The sequence below is a fragment of the Labrus bergylta genome, chromosome 9 (assembly GCF_963930695.1).
Source record: "Labrus bergylta chromosome 9, fLabBer1.1, whole genome shotgun sequence".
Taxonomy (NCBI): Eukaryota; Metazoa; Chordata; class Actinopteri; order Labriformes; family Labridae; genus Labrus; species Labrus bergylta.
Genome location: NC_089203.1, coordinates 21,486,014 through 21,500,211, shown reverse-complemented (window position 1 = coordinate 21,500,211; position 14,198 = coordinate 21,486,014). Strand labels below are relative to the sequence as shown.

Sequence of the window (14,198 nt, the reverse complement as noted above, 5' to 3'; positions counted from 1 at the left end):
TGTTTCTCCTTTTAATTTGAAACTTAAAAAAAAAAGATGCCAGGAGAAGTGTATGTATTGTTGTTCGTGCTAATGGGAATGTGTATTTTGAACTTGTGCTCACCGTGTGTATGACCACATGAGCATTTCTGCACAAACGGTTATATTTCACACGTTTATATTGGCCTCTTTTGTTTGTCTTCCATGTCATGTGCAGTAATATCTCTGCATACATTCCATAAAATCCCAACTACTGAAAACATTATCATGTTCTTTCCCTGGATTACCTCTACGGTTCCCATGGCTTAGCTCGTTATATCCGATCCTATGAACCTGTGAACGTCGTGTCTTATATCATATCCAGGGATTATATGGACTAACCCACTGAATGAGGGCTTTTGTTCCTTCTCTTTGAAGTTTTACCTGCAGAGACGTCGGCGGGTTTCACTCGGGGACATGACTGTCTAGTCGGGATTGTAAAGGAATGTTTCTCAGTTCATGTTTGTTTTCAGAGGGAAGTGCTCAGACATGGATCACATAGTGAGAGGTAGAGAGTTTGCATGACCGAATCAGCACCTTCTAAAAAGTCCTGAAGTAATGTCTGCAAAAACCTCAGACCCTTCAATCTTCAGTTGTGGGTGTGTGGATGTACGTATTGTCCGTAAAGGTCCAATCCGTAAGATGTGTAGTGAGTGAAATGATAAAGTGAGCTTCCTATATGATCAGACATTAAGGAAACATGCTATGTTGAAGTGCTGGCTTCTCTGACAACAATGCAGCAGCCAGTATGTCCTCCTCCTAACTTTAGATTCTGGTCCTGAATGCTCTGGATTTGTTTGGACCAGAGAAGGTAGGCGGTTTTAAGACACCCCCACAGGGCTGTTTTGGACACCCCTCGGTTTGCCAGATATGAGAGCAGTTATCAGGTCAAACCAACAGGTGTTGCAGCGATGGAAGCCTCTGCATGTTTCTAATAAGCTCCACGAGCAGAAACGTGCTCAAACTAGGATCAATATTGGAGATGCTTTTGAAAAATGGAGAGAGGTTAGAATGCAGAAAGGTTTACAGACCGATGCAGAGCTGGCTAAACACTGAAGCTTCAGTGTCCACCACATGACAACCTGCGTGAGCATCGACTCTAGAGAGGAGGGGGCGAGGGGAGACAGCTCTCTATAATGTTTTGAATTTAGACTGCAGTACCCGTTTTAAACACTAGGTGTCAGAGTTACATACTGCTCCTTTAAGTTTCAGCACTTCATACTTGTGTGTGTGGCCTACCTGTAAACGGTGGTGGGTGGGTAGGTGGCGATGTCGTAGATGAGCCGGATGTGTCCCTGGTAGAGCTCCAGAGCCAGCGGGTCGTGGTCCTCTTTGTACAACAGAATGCCGTTGTCTTTATCTGTAGCAACCTGCGGAGAGAGAGGAGGTGGGTAAGAAATGAAGATGCTTCCTGTCCTGATTTAAAGACTTAAATCCCGTTGACCATCTTTCATCTCTGGGTTTAATAGACTACCTAATCAGGCCTGTGTCCACAAACGCCAGTTTTTGGCTGGCAGCGATACCTTTAGCGTTTAAACAGCTCCGAGCTAGTTGATTAAGAGATATAATTATTAATAAGTGTAAATGCAACTTTACATCATAAAGAAACGAGTCGATACGGTCAAAAACGTAAAGAACTACAATAATGGAGAAAATGTAAATCCTGGCGCTCCCGTCTCTAAACGAGGTCGTTCACGTCTCCCTCCTTCACACACACTCCACATGTCACACTCACTCGCGGTTTCTGCTAAGTGCTAACTAACTAGCGTGTGGAAACGGGGGCTGATGGGGGCCAAGCACTTAGCACTCTGGCTCTAACGGAGCCGAGCCAAGTCAACACCTGCTAACGAGCTGCTGGAGGAAACAGGAGGTGGAGGGATACAGACCCGAGAGGAGAAGAGGAGAGAAGAAGAAGAAGACTGGGGCAGAGAACGAGAGAAAGACGGAGGATGGAAGAAGAGAGGGAGAGGTAGGAAAGCGGGCGAGCTGAGAACTTGGATGTAGACTGAAAGAAAAGAGAGAGAGAGCAAAGTGTTAAAGAGGAAAAACATCCAGTGATTTATGAAGTGCTCTGGCCCTTTCATTCGTTCCCTTTTCATTTTCTCCCTCCTGCCGCTCAGTCGGGGCCTCTTGGTAGAGTTTAAACAGCCTTGGCACTGACATTGAAAGCTCCTGGCAGGAACACAAACACACACACACACATACACACACACACACACACACACACCCATCACAAACACTCACACAGATCCAAACAGGTGGGAAATATCAATTAGACTGCCCCCCGTTTCTTGTTTCTCTTTCGCCCACTCACACTCTCGATTCCAAATAGGAGGAAAAAACGACTCTATTAGAACAAGACTCCAAAATGTATTGTGAATGATGTGTGTGTGTGTGTGTACTTCTGTGTGTGTTTGTGTGCTTGAGTGCTCGCTGTGTGATGGAAACAGAGGGTGCAGCAGATGTTTGCCTTGCTTTATCGGCACGAACTTGTGGAACTCCATCGGCTTGATTTGAGCAGCTAACAGCTCAAATTCAAGCTGCTTGAAAAAGTTTTGACTTTAGTACTCTTAAAGGTCGACACACTTTGGCTGGAAATATTTTAAAGGACCAATCAGTGAGATGTGTAGTGAGTGAAATGATGAAGTGACCTTACTATATGATCAGACATTAAGGAAACATGCTATGTTGAAGTGCTGGCTTCTCTGACAACAATGCAGCAGCCAGTATGCCCTCCTTCTAACTTTAGATTCTGGTCCTGAATGCTCTGGATTTGTTTGGACCAGAGAAGGTAGATGGTTTTAAGACACCCGCACATGGCCGTTTTGGACGCAACCTCGATTTGCCAGATATGAGAGCAGTTATCAGGTCAAACCAACAGGTGTTGCAGCAATGGAAGCGGACAAGAGAACTGGTTCAGATAGAAGTGATTGTACCCGACCTAAAAAGCCTCTGCATGTTTCTCATAAGCTCCACGAGCAGAAACGTGCTCAAACTAGGATCAATATTGGAGATGCTTTTGAAAATTGGAGAGAGGTTAGAACACAGAAAGGTTTACAGACCGATGCAGAGCTGGATAAACACTGAAGCTTCAGTGTCCACCACATGACAACCTGCGTGAACATCAACATGCATTCATATCCACTGGCATCGATCATTGTAATTCACTTTCTTTTGTTATCACTGAATCACGTCAACCCCGTCTTCAGCTCGTACAAAATGCAGTAGCCAGAGTTTTAACACGATCATGAAGAAGAGATCACATCCCTACAGTGTTTGCCTCCTTACACCTTCAAACACCTGGACAAGAACAATGTATCAGAGAAGGGAAACCTTACCTGCAATGAAATATGCGCAGTTGGACGAAGCTTGGCGCCTGGCAGCTCCACGTACGCATCCCGACCCAGGAAGTGAACGGTGGCCATCTTCTCGCACTTGTTGCCGTAGAAACTGGGCATGCAGCGGCAGACAGGCTCCCCGGCAACAACCAGGCACTGGGCGCCGTTCTGGCAATCGAATTGGTCACAGGGGCTGGTCTGCAGCAGGATCATTGGCGGAGGGTTCTCACAGAACAGGCCACTGAGGGGGGGGGCAGATCACACAGACGATAATTTATTCATGGAGCTTTAATGGGGTCATTTGTTACATCCCTTTGCTCTGATTTAACTTGTTTAGTACTTGTTCTGTGTTTGGTCTCAGTGTGTTTATTTCTGGGCTGAGAGTTGAAAATAAGAATTCACCCAAAGGAAAAAGGAATGTTTCATGGTTAACTTAATTTGTTGGAAATGAACTTCTTTGAAGTGGAATTTTCAGCCAATTCAGTTTTCCATCTTTCTGTTTTCATTTGTTACCTTCAACCCTCGCTATCCCTCTCTCTCTCTCTCTCTCTCTCTCTCTAATTCTCCCCGTCCCTCGTGATGAATTTGTTTCCCTCATGCCAACAGTCTCTTCTATAATTAACCACATGGAGCTGCATCTGCTCCACACACACACACACACACACACCCGCTGGGTCCAGACAGTCTGAAGTGTCTGATTAAGAAGCGCCATCTGTAATCTCCTCCCAGTCTGGCCCTGCAGAGTGTGGTGGTGCCTGTTTCCACGACTCTCACCTGAAACCCTCTTTGCACACGCAGGTGTATCCGTTGACGGCGTCCACACACTCAGCTCCGTGTTGACACTTATTCTCCAGGCAGTCGTTGAAGTCCTGCTCGCAGTGTTGGCCCACATAGCCGGGTAAGCACTCGCACCTAGAGTGACGTAGGAGTATAAAAACATGGACAACATGACTGCTCTGTAAAAGTGAAAACAAAATGTTTCGAGCTCCCCCTGCTGACTGGCTAAGTCATAAAACCCGACTCCTCCATGTTAACAGATGGGACATGTGTCAAACTACAAAGTTAAAATACACATCAAATACGTTTCTCGAAAACACGGGTCCTCTCCACAGACTGTTAATATTAAAGGACGAACTCTGAGTGACGTCACCCGTCTGTTCCATCAGGGGGCGCTGGAGTCCCATCGATGGCGGTCTCCATGCTGGAAATGCTGTCTCAGTCTAACTTTCAGTCAACCTAACGACAGGCTGAGAGCTGGAGCTGAGGCGGGTTTTAAGCCTCCTGACAAACCGTTACACCACGCCCACCTGTCAATCATGTCAGCTACACGCCTTATTGTGAATAACTCTTATCCTTCATCAAATTAAAAACTGATGAGTCATCAAAACATTCACCCCCCCCCCGTACAGTGTGTGTCGATCGAGACATGAGCTAATCAGACCTATTTGTTTTTTTGAACCAGGCTGTAAACATGTTAATCTCTGCTGTAAAAACGGGCTTTTTAGAATGGGTGTGTATGTGACTTCCTGTGCTTTTGCAGCCAGCCTCTAGTGGACACTCGAGGAAATGCAGGAGTTTACACTTCGGCATCGGTTGGAGGTTGCCGTTTGGTAAAATCAAGATAAACAACAAAGACATAGAGATCAAATGTACCATCAGTCGTACAAACAAGTCAAACAGCTGCATGTTTCTCAAATAAACATCATTCCATGTGTTTCTGTCTGCGTCTGTCTGGTTGTTTGTTTGCTTCATCGAGAGCTCAAATCCCCGGGCAGAGATGACCGGTCAGATTTTTCTTGTTTCACCAACAACAACAAAAAAAATCCTTTTAACTTGTTGACCTCGCTGCTCCTGTCACTTTGTTGATGCGACTTCTGACCCTTTTAAATGCTGACCTCCTGCGAAGCTGTCACTCACCTGTAGCTGCGGCCGACGCGGACACACTTTGAGTCGTGCTGACAGGGGTCGAAACCATGGAGACAAGGGTCAACCACCTCCTCACACAGGTCACCTGGCGACAAAGGGAAAGTTGGATTATAGTTCAGGAGGGATGTGAGTACTTTTTACTGTTTTAACAACACTTTTTTGTTGTTTTTGTAAATGAAATTCATTTTAGATTGGATTGGATTTTGAGTTTTATGGAGGCTACAGCAACATGCGTCCAATGAGATTTAACCAACAACTTTTGCATTTATAAATAACAGTGTAAGAATATCATTCAAGGCCTGCAGACAAGCCTCATGAACACACATCTCTACACCCAGAGGAAACAGCATGATCAGCTCTTTTTTCAAAGCTGACGGAGATGGGGTTAACAGGCTGCGTAACAGTGGCCTCGGCGTCCAGATTTACTCTCTCCCAGCAACACACAAGGGCGAGAAGGGTTAACAGAGTGTGTAAATGCATGCAGCAGCTAACGTCGGTCATATGAAGGAAGAGGAGATTGAGAAAGGTTAAACACGTTTCCATCACTCTCCTCCTACTTTAATCGAATCCTGCCACCTCACGCCCTCCTTGTCCGTCTCAAACTTTTTTTTTTTTCTCAAGTCATTTTGAGAGTTTCAAACATCAGATGACTTCTGCAGCTGCTGGAGGAAAACATTTTAAAGCACAAACCCAAAGTACAAACGTGGCAAACATCACGTGTTGCAGCGATGGAAGCCTCTGCATGTTTCTAATAAGCTCCACGAGCAGAAACGTGCTCAAACTAGGATCAATATTGGAGATGCTTTTGAAAAATGGAGCGAGGTTAGAATGCAGAAAGGTTTACAGACCGATGCAGAGCTGGCTAAACGCTGAAGCTTCAATGTCCACCACATGGCAACCTGCATGAGCATCGACTCTAGAGAGGAGGGGGCGGGGGGAGACAGCTCTCTACAATGTTTAGAATTTGTTTACGGGAGGATGGATCCTGATGAGATTACAAACGTCCTGCTCCCTTTGAAGCGCCACCGTCACAAAAAGATATTTCTTCACTTTGCTGCAACAGCTGGATTCTCATAAAATGCATATTTTCCAGAGAATAAACTGGATTTGTCTCTGTGACCTCCTGACCTTTCCTTCTCTGCCACCTACATGCTGAAATGTCAGAATGTCACTCAGGACACCACATCCCAGCTATATACAGGACAGAATGTCCCACATGCAGGCGCATGTTCAATTTTTAAAAACCCTCTTCATTTTTGGAAAGGTAGAAACCTTATATCAGCTGTTTTCAAATTTCTCGTGACCTTAAATCTCTGGGTTTTTTTTAACCTCCTTTGGCACAAATGTGACATGACAGGCTTGGTTGCTGAGTTTGGAGAAAGCTGAGCGACTAGCGGAGGACTGTCCTCCTAATGTGACACCTGATGATTACGTCCCGGTTCACTGCACTGAGTGGAGGTTCAGAGCCAATGGGACTGGCTGTGTGTGTGTGTGTGTGTGTGTGTGTGTGTGTGTGTGTGTGTGTGTGTGTGTGTGTGTGTGTGTGTGTGTAACAGCTGTATGTGGTAAGGTGGCTGGCAGTGTGAGAGTGTGCTGTATGCCAACAACGATAATGACATGGTGAGCGTGTGTGGGTGAGTGTGTGTATATTGACTGGGATCCAGTGTCAGAGGGGACCAGCTGTGTGTGTGTGTGTGTGTGTGTGTGTGTGTGTGTGTGTGTGTGTGTGTGTGTGTGTGTGTGTGTGTGTGTCTGTGTGTGTGTGTGTATGTGTTCTAGAGGACGCTGTCACAGATAGAAAAACGTAACTTGCCAGTCAGCAGTTTAGCTTCAATTTGCTGGACTCTCTCTCTGTCTTCTGCCCTTTATCGCCCTTTTCTTTACCCTTTTCCTTTGCAATGTTTGCTTTTCCCATTTCTCTCTAACACACACTACATTGTTTCCAACTCTCTGTCAGCCCCCGCACCCCCCTCACCCCCTTCACCCCCAGCCCACTCTTTCTCTCTCTGTAATTGTTCTTTCAACCTCCTGTAGGAGCAGTTTCAGGTCACTGCGGAGACGCTGTCCATTACTAACCTATCCACCAGTAAAGTGGAAAATCTGATTTTGTAAGCGTGTGTGTGTGTGTGTGTGTGCATGTGTGTGTGTGTGTGTATGTGAGACTTAGTGACCCATCCAGTCTTTAAGGGGGCAAAGACTGCAAGTTTCAGGAAAGTAGAGTGTGGAAATCTTAGCTGCACGGACTTATTCATTTAGGCCGTTAAGAAGGCTGCAAGGCTGCCAGGGGAGGGGGGAGCCTATGTAAGAGGTTTCATCGGCTTAAAGGGGTCATATTATGCTTTTTCTGGTTTTATATGCCCTTTAGTGTGTTTTCCATGTGTCCTGTGCATGTTTAGGCACGTCTATGTGCAAAAATTCAAAGTCTGCAGAAACGCGGCTTCTCCTACGTCCTCCTGTTAGCTGTAGCATTAGCTCGGTTCAAGCCCCCCTCGAATTTTTTTTTGCCAGTGTGACGTCTTGTCAGTGTGATATCACTGATCTAAGCCCATTGGCTCGTTGTGGCAAACCCAGCAGCTCATGTTGCACACCCATTAACTTCTGTAGCACGCACACGATATGCCGTAGCCTGCGGTAGCACAGTAGTGCTAAGATGCTAGTGTTTATCCTCCCCTAAGTGGCTGCATTCCTAATATGGTAAAAGGGGCGGGACATTTCCGAGAACCGTGTTGAGCAACTGACCAATTACGGCAGAGCCGGCAGGCCGACCAATCAGATCAGACTTGGCACACGTGGGGACTCTGATCGTGGGCACTTCAGAGCCTTAGAGAGAGAGTCAGAAGCGAGCCGGTGCATGGAGCGGCAGTTCATGAAAACAGACACTTTTTTAGAACTTTAGCTGTTGTGAACATACTTTAGTAGGTACATAGATTAAATATATGAACCCCAAAAAGGGCATAATATGACCTATTTAAGAAATTCTTTCATATCATGGAGCAAATGGGGGATTTGCAGAACAAGCTCTTTAGTGCCTTCTGGACGTCTGAAGTAGTTTGCAGTTTGATCCAGCAGAGGGAGCTCTCAGTGTAACTTGATCATGCACTCTTGACCTTAGTAAATGAAGACTCTAATGTTGTGGCAAAAGAAACGGGGGGCGCCATTCAGGAGATGCAAACTTCAGCGCAGAGACACAGGGTCGCTACAAGCCCACCACTCTCCAAGCTGGATCGCAAATATCTGTGTGTATCAAGAATGTCTGTGCGCTCTGAACGGGTGTTTCTGTCAGCAGAATAAGTCGATCCTTGTGGATTGTCATCAGGCCGTTGGTTTTAACCTCATTATGGCTACAATAAAACGAGTAATGTTTTGAGTCTATGCAGCTTGGGAGGGGGGATTGGGGGTGGGGGTTCGAACACTACCGAGTCATATTCTAAAATTTGTTCAAAGTAGATTATCTTGAAAAGGTGACAGCACTTGTACCTGTGTAGTTGGGTGGACAGACGCAGGTGAAGTTGTTGACTCCGTCGATGCAGGTGGAGTTGTTCTCGCAGTCATTGTCTTCACAGTCGTCTGGGTTCATCTCACAACGCTGGCCCTCGTATCCTGGTGGACACACACAGCTACACACACACACACACACACACACACACACACACACACACACACACACAAAATGTGCGTTAGAAGATGTCGACAGGGACGGATACGAGCACACACATATACTTGAAATAAAATCATTCAGCCAAATCAATCATCTGTTCAGCTTGACTTCCTCCGAAATGTTTCCTTGGAGAGAAGCAGTTTAATCCGTATTCTCGTCGTGTGTTTGTGGCCAGCCGTGTGCTGCTGCTCGCACACACGGCTGGAGCCGCAGCGGCACATCTGTACTTAGTGGTCTGACAAGAGACGACATTTCATGCCTCATTTTATGCCGGAAATTAAATTTGAACACGGCTGTTCAGGATTCAAAGTACAACCTCTCGTACTATCTCGTCTTGCACTAAAGTTGAGTGAGAAGCAGCCAACGCTTTGATCCGCGTCAACGGTGTCCTCGTTGTTTGAGGATGATTCTTTAATGAGTGCGAGACATCGTCAGAACTCCTTCAGCTCGTTTCATCAAAAAAACTTTCAAACTCACCTGGAGCTAAGAGCCAACAAGAGAGATAACCTCCTTTTCTAATTTGATGCCACTTCCGTTGAACATCCCCCCCCTCCTGCTTAAAGAATAATCAAAGCTTCCTCCTCCTCCTCCTCCTCTTCCTCTCCCTCCTCCTCATCCTCCATGTATGGAGGCCGTAGTCTTCCGGGCGGGCGATCCGGGTTCGAGACCTTTCCCGCATTTCTTTCCCCACTCTCTCTCCGACTCTTCAATTTCCGACTCTATCCACTGTCCTATCTCTAAATTAAAAGGCACAAAAAGCTCAAAAATAAATCTTAAAAAAAAAAAAAAAAAGTCTGTTCTTAATTTCACTTTCTATTTCTAAACGGCTCATTTAATCCTCTTGTTTGTGCGCTCCACTCTCAGACATCTATTTGTTCTCTTGGGTTTGCCGCTAGCCTAGTGGTTATGATGCGCGCCCCATGTACAGCCGCCATAGTCCTTGTCGCAGCGGCCGTGGGGTTTGACTCTAATCTCCTCCCTTTGCTGCATGTCGTCCCGCCCTCTCTCTCTTCCCAACGCTTCCTGTCTCTCTTTAGCTGTCCGATCAAAATAAGACCCCAAAAATATCTTCAAAAAATGTGGAAAGCTGTGCAAACAAAAAGCTGGAGCAGCAGCGTTGAGGTGAGAGAAGCCAGTTTCACATTCTGTATAAGCTCGACTCTTCGCTCCTTCAACACCTGCCACTGAGCGGCTCTTGACCCGCAGCGTGTCCCGTGGAGCCGCTCTGCAGCTCGGAGTCAAACGGATCGTGTCGGGCAGCTCCCGGGTGTGAGTGAGAGGAAGTGTGTGAATGTGAAACAGAGGTTCCTGGAAAAGAGAGAGGAAGTGCTGCACGCGTTCTCTGAATGAGATGAACGGCAGACGTCTGCTCATGCTCTCGGCTTGAGAACAGAAATAGTCTCATCCTCAACTGTCGTCCTGCGTGATGATTTCCATCGTGTTCAACAGAGTCCACAACCTTCAGTTTCTGTGGTCGATCTCTCCGCCAGCAGCGAGGTGAATCACAGACCTACAGCCCGTTGAGTCTCGCTGCCCTACGCTGTTCACTCGTTACTTTAATCGAGGATTCTCTCAATCAAACCAGCACGCCACAAAATTGATTTACTGACCAGTAAGAGTGGCGCCGCTAGCCTGCTCTGTGTCGCTTTGTATCCCAGCACAGCGTACAATACACAAAGAATATGAGGAGGCCGTAGTCCTCCAAGCGTGCGGCCTGGGTTCGAATCCGACCTGTGGCTTCTTTCCTGCATGTCATTCCCCCATTCTCTCTCCCTGATTTCCGACTCTATCCACGGTCCTACCTCTACATTAAAGGCACAAAATGCCCAAAAATAAATCTTAAAAAAAACCAAAAACTAATATTGGACATACCTGAAGTGGTCTTCTAGTCCAGGCTGGATGTGGCAGGTTCCTCCGTTGGAGCAGGGGAAACTGATGCAGGCGTTGATGGGGACTTCACAGTTTGGACCCTGGAGGAGACGACAAAAGAAGAAGAGAAAACTACGTCATCTCATGTCTCATTCAGCGGTAAGTAAACTCACATTATGAACTCCGTCATCGGTGAAACGCTTTGAGTGTGGACTAGAGCACGCAAGAGGTAGAGAGCGAGCAGGGAGACATGGAGGCGCCTGATTGGTTCATCAGATTGGTACGCATTGGTAGACATTGGCTGAATTCTTTACAGGCTTACAGCTGCTACAGATGACGGATTTTCTTAGTTCCTTTTTCAGAGCACATGAGTTATTAATTTCTGTCAGGATCTAAAGACAACGTCAACCAAAATCTTAAAAAGTGGATCTGGAGGAAATTACCAAACCCTGACTTTAAGAATCCATTTCCTGCTTTGGGATCTCAGATCTGTGAAAAATTTCATGGCAGTGAAAGAAAACACACACACACACACACACACACACACACACACACACACACACACACACACACACACACACACACACACACACACTGTATGTTCTGTTAAGTGTGCAAACCTTCACTCAGCTTTGATTCATCGCTCTTTACACCACACACCTGTTTGATAAATAAATAACCTTCACTACCAACTGTATCACGTATCAGACATCCACACACACACACACACACACACACACACACACACACACACACACACACACACACACACACACACACACACACACACACACACACACACACACACACACACACACACACACACACACACACACACACACACCGAGCCCCGCGGCTGTAGTTTTAATTCCAAACCGCCGAACCTTTGGCCGCCGACAATCGCAATACGCGGATCAAAGCAGAGACGAGGACGTTTGTTCCCTCGCCATCCATCTTCATTATTCCCCCCTCGTTCTTTTTTTTTTTACTCTCTCGCTGAAACTATTTGTTTACCTTTGGGTCACACTCTTTCCTCCTCTCCCTCTTTCTCACTTTTCCTGCTGCATTTTATCCTCCTTTGTTCCTCGTTGCACCGCCTGTGATTCCTCTTACACGCTTTAATTAACGCTGTTCCCATGAACACAGAAATAGAATAGAAAACATACACAAAGACATGTACTCGCACACACACACACACACACACACACACACACACACACACACACACACACACACACATACACACTCCTTGTTTCACAGTCGGTGACCTTGGCAAGTGATGTTTTAATTAAAAGTGAGATTAGGCCTTTGTCCTCCTGTAAAAGCTCAAAGGTTACGAGGTGTGTGTGTGTGTGTGTGTGTGTGTGTACATGAAGCCATGAGTATCTTTAAAGCGCTTGCGCACACACACACACACACACACACACACACACACACACCCACCCACACACACACACACTCCTGCCTCCAGTAGATTTGCACGTCTCCCCTCTAACGCCAGGGTCTCGACAGTTATTACCCTGTCTGTCTTTGATCAGTCGATACCTGCAGCACGGCCGGCTGCAGTCATCATTTCCCTCTCGATGAACAGGTAGATACATTATGCATGCGCGGCCCAATCTAAGCCTGATAATACCGCTAATACCACAAGGCTTATGCAGCTCGTCTATCCATCCGCAGAATAGCGTTCACGCATGCAGACGATTCCAGGAAAAGGAGCGGGAAAAGGAACACTTTTTATTCCGCCGCGCCGACTGGTTATCATAATTCATGAGGTTTTCTAAATGCAGAGAAGCCATCATATAAAAGTCATAAATGTGACAGTGTAGGTAGTTCATACTCAGGATCATGAGAAGAACAAAAACAGAGATAAATAATAAAAAGAGCAAAAAAGAGAAATCACCTACAGCTAAATAAACATGACAGGTTACATGTGAGAAGGTTTGTTTTGTTTTAAAGTAAAGGAAAATAGTGATTCATATTCTGCGATTCTTCTCTTTCATGAGTCATCTCTATTTCTACGATACAGTCATAGTCTGTATACTCATGGACAGAGTCTGAGTGATGTCACCCTTTGGTTTTCTGAAGTGCTGCTTTGAAGCCCATCCATTGCCGTGGCCATATTGGAATTTCTGACATGATCAGAAGGCTGATGGATATGATATCGTCTGCTCTCGTACTTTAATCAGTGGTTGCAGATGAGGTGACTTAGATGCCTTTTGCTGTATGAGACTTTGAATTGAAAAAGTGCAGCACCCAGCATGTTTCCTCCGATCACTCCCTTTAACCTGAAAGTGCCTCTTTAGTGACAAACCTTGAATCCATAAGGACACGTGCAGTGGTAGGATCCAGCAGCGTCAGGGACACAGGTACCGTTGTTTTGGCACGGGGCCGCCAGGCAGGGGGCGCACTTTGACATCAGGCTGATATCTGCAGGACCTGAGAGAGATAACAGAGGCAGAAGCACAGGAGCTGAGGAAGTGTCAAAGACTATAAAGACACATCTTTAGTCACCTTGTGCTATAAGGTGGTTTAAAGGTTGGTGTGCTGAGGCCTTACAGGATAAGGAAGGCATGGAGTGATGAATGGGGTTTCTTTCAGAGGGCAGGACTTGTAGAAAACAACAGGAAGAGAGGATTTGATTTGGTGTGATAATATGAGGTGATCTCAGCACCTGAGTCACTTTAGACTCTCACTCTTTCCAGGGAAGACAGCTCCATCAATTATTCTCCCGTACTAAAAAACTGTCAACTACAGTATCTCTGCAATGTTTAGAATTTGGACTGCATCGCCTCTGAAAATGTGTCTTTCCTGATATAATGTGTCTGAGATGGAGGAGGTAGAGAGTCAGAACACAGAAGTTGTGGACCCTCATGAGATTCTGCTGCAGCTTCTCTGTTTTAAACATTTCCAGAGCGTTGATCTGACTGTCTCTAAGGATTAACCCGTGTTTGAACATGTCAATAAAGAGCTGCACAGAGTAATAACGCAATACACTGAAGGAGGTGGGAAAAAGGAAAGAAAGGGGGAGCTATAAGTAGAGTAAAAGAAGGATAATTTACCTTTACACTGAAATCTGTTGAGTGGTGTGGTGAGCAGCAGCCGGTCTGCCATGTCGGGAGGTCCGGTACACCGAGCAATGCCTGCAAAACAAACACGGAATACAACATGTATCAGGCAGAAACGCATTATGTAGGTTGTAAATGAGTGTTTTGTCTTCTTACCAGGCTCTTTAAAGCCGGCCTTCACCCACTGAGAGAGCCAGCGCAGGTCGCAGTTACAGTAAAGAGGGTTGGCACCAAGAGCTCTACACACACACACACATACACACACACACACACACACACACGAGTTCAATTGTTTCCACTTCACATGAAGGAGGACACTTA

General features: G+C 46.1%; 1 protein-coding gene across 1 annotated transcript in view; it reads right to left on the bottom strand.

The window, feature by feature from the left end:
* The window catches only part of slit3 (slit homolog 3 (Drosophila)), a gene marked incomplete in the record, with an annotated part of 235,943 nt that overhangs the window by 12,213 nt on the left and 209,532 nt on the right, over positions 1–14,198 (bottom strand). Inside the window, 9 exon segments of the mRNA XM_065958425.1 lie at positions 1,258–1,388; positions 3,357–3,597; positions 4,131–4,268; positions 5,274–5,367; positions 8,760–8,899; positions 10,813–10,910; positions 13,124–13,248; positions 13,872–13,952; positions 14,034–14,116. Coding sequence (XP_065814497.1) covers positions 1,258–1,388; positions 3,357–3,597; positions 4,131–4,268; positions 5,274–5,367; positions 8,760–8,899; positions 10,813–10,910; positions 13,124–13,248; positions 13,872–13,952; positions 14,034–14,116 — 1,131 coding nt within the window.